General features: G+C 36.7%; 1 protein-coding gene across 1 annotated transcript; it reads left to right on the top strand.

The window, feature by feature from the left end:
• Nucleotides 1–235: 235 nt before the first annotated feature.
• On the top strand, nucleotides 236–4351 carry LOC104907201 (hypothetical protein). Its single transcript, XM_010696094.3, has 3 exons — nucleotides 236–403; nucleotides 3441–3498; nucleotides 4099–4351. The coding sequence occupies exons 1-3, from the start codon at nucleotides 341–343 to the stop codon at nucleotides 4317–4319; spliced, it is 342 nt and encodes a 113-aa protein (XP_010694396.1). The 5' UTR covers nucleotides 236–340; the 3' UTR covers nucleotides 4320–4351.
• Nucleotides 4352–6793: the final 2442 nt, after the last annotated feature.

Below are 6793 nucleotides of genomic sequence, written 5' to 3'. Positions count from 1 at the left end.
TAAATGGATTAAACTAGTCAATAAACAAATTAAAAAATGTTATTACTAAATGAAGTAAATTGCTCATTGCATATATAAAATTGGACACTAAATATATTAAACTGGTCATTATATTAAGAAAAGTTATTGTACGTTCTCTTTTTAATATTGGATTTGCTCTATTATCTAATTTTAAATTAAAAATAAATAATCTCCTACAAGACCAACGGTAGCAAGTATTACCTCTTCATGTTTGGGCCTTAACCTATTGTCGGGCCGCTCTACGGTATACTTGCAGCAAATTTGCACTGCATCAATTACATACTCCTTTAAAAAGGAAACATATAAAAATTGGAAGAAGATGAAAATGGCGTTCTTGGTTACACTGAACTTCTCTCCTCTTCCAATCTTTGCTCCGCACAAGGTAACACTATGTTTCTTTATATTTTTCATAACTTATTTGACTTATCTACTTTTTTTTAGCTCTCAAAATGTCTCATAATGTTAGGGTTTTAGATATATAATTGCGGCTTACCTTTTGAATGTCAGAGAGAAAATTATTGAGCTAATGTAATTTTGCGCTTCTTTAATTATCTTGAAATTCTATTTAAATTAGTATATTGTTATGTACTATATGTGTATTGTAGCTTTTTTAAAAATTGCTTAACATTTGGTTTACTCATATTGTCCAAGTTACACTTTGTTTGGTGTTGTTTTAACAAAGGAAGGAAAAAGAAAGGAAGAGAAAAGAAGAGAAAGGAAAAGAAGAGAAAAGAAGGTAGTTGTAGTTTATAACATTTGATATATTTGGTAGATTTGAGAGGAATCACATGTTTGGTTGTCATTAATAAAGGAAAGGAAATGAAGGAAATAAAGAAAACATAGGTAAAACATTCTTACCTTTTTTTTCTGTCAAATTTCTCTGATTTTGGGAGGAAAGAAAAGCAAGTATTTAAGAGTATTTTTTTCCGTCCACTTCATCTCTTTTTCAATTAAACTCCTCTTATTTTCTTTTACCAAACATGAGAAAGTTTGTTTTTACCTTTACTTTCCTTTATTTTCCATCTAAATCCTTCCTACCAAACAAAGCCTTAGCATATTGATAATTGCAAAGTTAGTGATTTTGAGGAGTTGGGGTTGGATGTTTGCTTTAAATATAAAGATATTATTGTACTAGATAAGGCACAAATTTGGTTTGCGATTATGAACATAGCAGCAAAACTGTGTTGTTGGTTATAGTTGCGATGTTAGCTAATGAGCGTGGCCTCTGTGTTAAAGAAAAGGTTTTGTACCAACTAAGGGTGGCGTGAGTGGTTAAGGGCTTCTCGCTTCTTAACCAAGGTTTCGCGTTTGAGCCTTCGGTACGGAAAAAATCTCAGCTGGGAGGGATACTGTCCTTTGGGGTACACATGCAAACTCTCGCAGAAAATTAGTCCACTAGCCGAAGGCGGTGGAAACTCCTCGTAGTAGGACGAAAAAAAGAAAAGGTTTTGTAGTGTCTTGGAAGGGACCAAAGATTAATTGTAGTTGTAGGTGTAAGGCCTTTTAGACTATTGTTTTGAGAGGGATTGAGCCTACTTTTGACTTACAGTCCGTTTGGTAGTCATTAATAAATGGTGGTAATCGGAATAAATTTAAAGTGTAATGTTACAAAGGAAGCACCCTTAAAATTCCATGGAGAGACAATTTTAACCCCGGAGTTTATTTTTTTCCTATATGGGGAAGCAATCTCACCCATAAACCCATAAGCTTGGGTTTCTACTTCGAGGGGAAGCAAATTCTATTACCACTCATTACCACTTACAAGATGGTATTAGATGGAAATAAAAATTTTAGAAGAAAAGATTAGCATTACCATGGGAATAAATAATTATTTTCTTTACAAATTTACATACAAATTCATTTCCATTACCACCATTTGTTACCAACTACCAAACGGACCGTGAGAGTAAGTATCGAAGTGTTGTAGCATACCTTGATAAGGAAGGGTGAGGCATGTACACGATGGAGTTGGAATGACTTGTAAGTAAAGGTTGCGGTTGTAGCGTATGAAGGGTGTGATTGAAGGATCTAAAGTTGTAATCATGCCTCTTATCGAGCCGAGATTTTTTCAAGGTGTGGAGTTGCGGAGATTTTTTTACTGAAGTTAAAAGGAATAATGTGAATTATATTACATCCTCCACATGCAATGGAACCTTCAAAAAATATTTCTCTGTTCAATTGTATTCCTATCCTGTAAGTGTACTTGTGAAACATTTTGGCATATGAAGTTTTTATCATTAAAGATTTGTGTGTAGTTATATTAAAGTGGTAGTGGAAATAATATCCATTTATAATTTCTTATGATTCAATGTATGCATATGGTTTAGTAGTGTTGCTTGAACTAGTTTGGTCTTATTCTTATTTAGTTGTTTAGAGGACTAAAGAGTCAGTTTTTGGGATTCGGTTCAGATATAGAGAAGCAATATTGTGAAGGGAAATGGCTGGTCATTGGAGATAACAAAGAACTGACAAGCATATATCTATAGACACTAGTGAAAGAGGAGGTCTATGTTAATTCCAACGGGACCAAAGATCTTGTTGGTATGAGGTTCGACACAACTTCTTCCAAGAAACTGTGTCTGCCTGTCTGAGTTAATATTAATTGTCCGTGTGTCAGAAGTAATCCTGGCATTGAAGAACTGAGTAGTGATACCTTGAGCTTGAATGAAATTCTGAAAGAACAAAATGGTCTGGAGGTCATAGCATATGGACTATGCCTCCTCATATAGAAATACGACCGAGCTACTCCGTATTCTCTAGATTCATATGTAGCTTGGTAGAGGCTTCAGAGTTTGAGGAATATGATTACTGAATCTAAGAAAAAAATGTGTATTGCATTGCAAATTCTACTTGCAGAGTTGCAGGTGCAATTTTCGAAATAATTCCAGTAGAATGGTACTTCCAATATTTATAACAAACATTTGTAACCTCGACTTGGCAAAATTCTTCACAACATAAAACTAGAGTTCCATCTTTCAGAAATCTTCTCTTTGCTATTTGTTTGTGCTCTCTGTCATTCTGTGGGGGAATTTGATGCCGGACATTTGCCTCCATATTTGCTAACTATACTCCTCTGCCCCTTAATAGATTTCCTATTTCTCCAATGCACGTTTTGTATCGTTAATATCTTTAATTACATATTAGTCAAAATTATAAAAGTTTGATTTTCCAAATGTACACAATGAGATGAATCAAACAAGACCCCACATGGCTATGTTTTATCTTATATATTGGAATTTTCTTTTGAGAATGTTCTTTACCTATAAATAGTGCCCAAATTAGAGATGGGATGTCTATTAATGGATGGAGGTAGTATGTGTTAGAAACCTTTGTATTTTCCAAAACTTCATGTTAGTCTGTCATGTTGATGACTAGATTTGTTTCTTGGTTTAGCTGACTCAATATGACACTTCCTTCAGGGCATACAGCAAGAGAGAACTGGTCAATGTGCAATGAGCCTAAGACATACAAGAGCAAGTAAGTTTAATTCCCTTAGCAGCCAATCATTTCTTCTTCGACTATTTCTTTTTGTTAGTTCTGTATCTTGAAATATGTACCATGCTTCTTTAGATGATTTTTATCAATTGTGGCAATGAAATCTGTCATTGTTTGGTGCCTATATGATGTGCTGATCCTTGCTTAAAGTTCGAGGAACCAAGAGCTTTGGCTGGGGAAGATAAGTTCAAGTCTGGATTTTATTATGGGGCTTGGTGTAGATGTTTGATGTATGTGGGTAATAGTCTCTTATGGTGAATATAAGAGCTGTTGCTATTAGAGAAGCTGTGGCTCATTGCGGATAGTATGAAATGTAGAGACACTGTACCAGTAATGTTCCTGCCGGAAACTGATTTATGACATTGAACTTTGGTATTTATTGGAGTTTCGATATCCGCTGTCAGTATCTTGCTTTCTCTTTGACCTGTTTTAATTTTAAATTATGTAGTTCATACATAATCTATGATATTCTCCTTTAATATGACCTCTTAGCAAAGCGAGACTTGTAGAGTGGCTCAGCAAGAGTAGCATTTCAACATAACCTGCATTGTCAATTTGACATTATGGAATTTGTGTGTGCAGCGTTCAAAACTATCGCACCTGTTTGGATCAGCAAATACATCACAATTCCGAGATTGGACTCTTGCTGCAACATTGGAGTAGCACCCAGGGATTTGTCTATTCTAGCGTCCTTTCTTTCTGATGTAAGTTATTGTCGTCGGACACTAACTGGCTACTGGGTTGGACCCGATACTGAGGATGGTTGGGGTTTTGTAGAAGCGTTAGTTGATGAAATTATGTGATTCCTTTGTTAATTATCCGTCAGTTCTTTGCTTGCCTGGCCTCTCTTGCTATTATACTTATTGGTGCACAGCTAAGCTCTCTTCTTGATTACTGAGCAACACGTTCAGCTTTCTGCTGCTACTACTGCTACTACTGCTATTGGAATTTACAAGCAGATAGGGAAAGATGAAAATCTGTTTTTGTATGGCTACTACTATCAAACTCTATGGAGAAAAGGTTCACTGAAGTGATAGAGGAACTCTAAGCCTCCCTTATTAAGAAAGAGGGCATACTGGGGTAGAACGTCTTGAAGTTTAGGACGTTATCATAATTGATGCATCAGCTGCATTTTCTTTACTAATTGATAGATTGTCGTACACCTATCAAATATAATTCCTAGCAAAATCTCCTAACAATTTAGCGGGATAAATAGGGTCGAATCCATATAGAGATGGTCATTTTAAGCTAGCTTCTAAGATATGGGAAAACTAAACAAGATAATTAATATTAGAATTGGAGTTCTAAACTAATAAAATGAGAAAACCAAACTAAAAGTATCTAGGGTAGTGGTTCACCATGTTCATATTTATAATATAATATCCTAACAACTTAACCATGTTTAATCAATTAATTAGTTATAATTATCACTAATTTGACTAAGATTTAGAATTTTTAAGTTATCATGTTAAATATAAATTACTAGACTTTGTAAAAAGAAGTAATTATTTTAGATACAAGATAACATAAATGAAAAAAAAAGAGGGTAATTCTATTCTTTTGTTTAATTCATTAGACAAAAAAATAGTAGATCTATATTTAACTATCACCAAACTATGTGGTTAAAAATTGAAACAATGACTATTTTCTGATTTAATAAATTAAAGGAAAAATAAAGAAAATATTACAAACTTCAATCCTTCTTCTATGGCAAACATGCCCCAACTTGCTCAGCTTTTCTCTGCCAAACCACTCACACCTTCATCTAAGTCAACTTGTTCAGCTTTTCAATGTTCGGTTTTGCCAAAAACCACCCAACAAAGCTCATGGTATTGAGCTTCTAGAAGCCATGAGCTTGGCTATAAATAGCCATATACACAGCGCTCCAAGCATCCCTCACCAGTCACCACTTTCACTCACCATTCTCCATCTCCAGTACTTCCTTCCTTAAGAAGGGATTCCCAGAATTGGCCCCTAATTCCGGCCGAAAAGCGCAACCCCACCAAGAATCAAGACTTCTCTCTCTTCTGTTTCGACTACTCACACCACCACCACCATCTGCCACCCTTTGCGCAACGCCCAACTGGCGCGTCAAACCCCGACCTGCGCTGCCATACTCGCGCCGCACCACTGGTCTTCTGCCGCCTATGTCGCTTCACGGACATGCCGGTTCTTCGCCTCCCTTACCGGAGCTCTTCTCCACTCCCTTGTTGTGCGGTTCATCCCTGCTCAATGAGCAGAGGTATTACCATACCTCTTACGTTTTATCTTTGTTTTCTTTTTTAAAGTTTTTAAGTTCAAGCCCTGTTATGTCCTAAATTTTTTCCTAAGCTGGAATTTGCAGGTAGGTTGATTGCCACAGCTAGGAAGCATCAGGTAGCAGCTACAGCAAGTAGTTATGAAGCTCATAAGATGATCCGGTTGAAAAGCATTGGATATTGATCAAGACCAAGTCAAGCAATGTTGTTATGCCGAAGAAATAGGGTGAAGGCAGTTGCTGAGCAGAAGAGAAGGTACCCCTTGATTTTAGGAGGTGGCACCTTATTAGGAGTTGGTTATACAATGTTCAAATAAAAAAGCAATGTTCAGAATGTGTATTAGTATATATAGAAGGGGAACAATTTGGGTAGCATAAGCTTTTACATCATTTACATTCAAACACTCTCTTCTACTTTTACATTATTCACAAGTGTATTTAGTATAAACTATAAGCTGCAAGCTGTAAGCTATAAGCTGTAATTCTGGTACATAGTGGATTGGTGGACTCAATTCCACCCGCGGTTTTTACCCTTTTTCTTGGGGTTTTCCGTGTCACCATTTCTTGGTGCTTTGTTCTTTTCTGCCTTTGTTTATTTTCGTAGCTAACATCTTTTGTTGTTCATAACTGCATTTCCATTGGCTGTAGATCCTGAGCTAAGTTCTACCTGATCAGAATTTGGCATAAACAGTTTGGCGCCCACCGTGGGGCTCTACAGCTAACTCTCATAAAAATCTCCAAAAGAAAATACCTTCATTCCCCTCTAGGAATAGATGGCTGATGATACCGCCGAAATGATGAAGGCTGCCTTGCTGAAGGCTCAGGAAGACCTCCGCCGCAATCAATCTGAAACTCAGCAGACTATTGATAGTCTCAGGAAGGAGCTGGAGTTTGTCAAGAGTAGCAAGACGCCCAAGACCCGTGTCCGTGGCGTGATTCCCCGTAATCTCGATCTTGAAGATTCAGGCGCCAGCAAAGGCGAGGACGAGGAAGCCAAGTCTGACGAAGAAGGAGAGGAAG

This window comes from Beta vulgaris, chromosome 4, assembly GCF_026745355.1.
Source record: "Beta vulgaris subsp. vulgaris cultivar EL10 chromosome 4, EL10.2, whole genome shotgun sequence".
NCBI classification, from domain to species: domain Eukaryota; kingdom Viridiplantae; phylum Streptophyta; class Magnoliopsida; order Caryophyllales; family Amaranthaceae; genus Beta; species Beta vulgaris.
This window is presented reverse-complemented; position numbering and strand designations above follow the sequence as displayed.

What these genes read in the sequence shown, in the direction of transcription:
- LOC104907201 (XM_010696094.3), top strand. Translation starts at nt 341, where the DNA reads ATGAAAATGGCGTTCTTGGTTACACTGAACTTCTCTCCTCTTCCAATC. An exon ending in CAATCTTTGCTCCGCACAAG is followed by an intron (nt 404 to 3,440) that starts GTAACACTATGT and finishes CACTTCCTTCAG; the next exon opens with GGCATACAGCAAGAGAGAAC. An exon ending in CCTAAGACATACAAGAGCAA is followed by an intron (nt 3,499 to 4,098) that starts GTAAGTTTAATT and finishes TTGTGTGTGCAG; the next exon opens with CGTTCAAAACTATCGCACCT.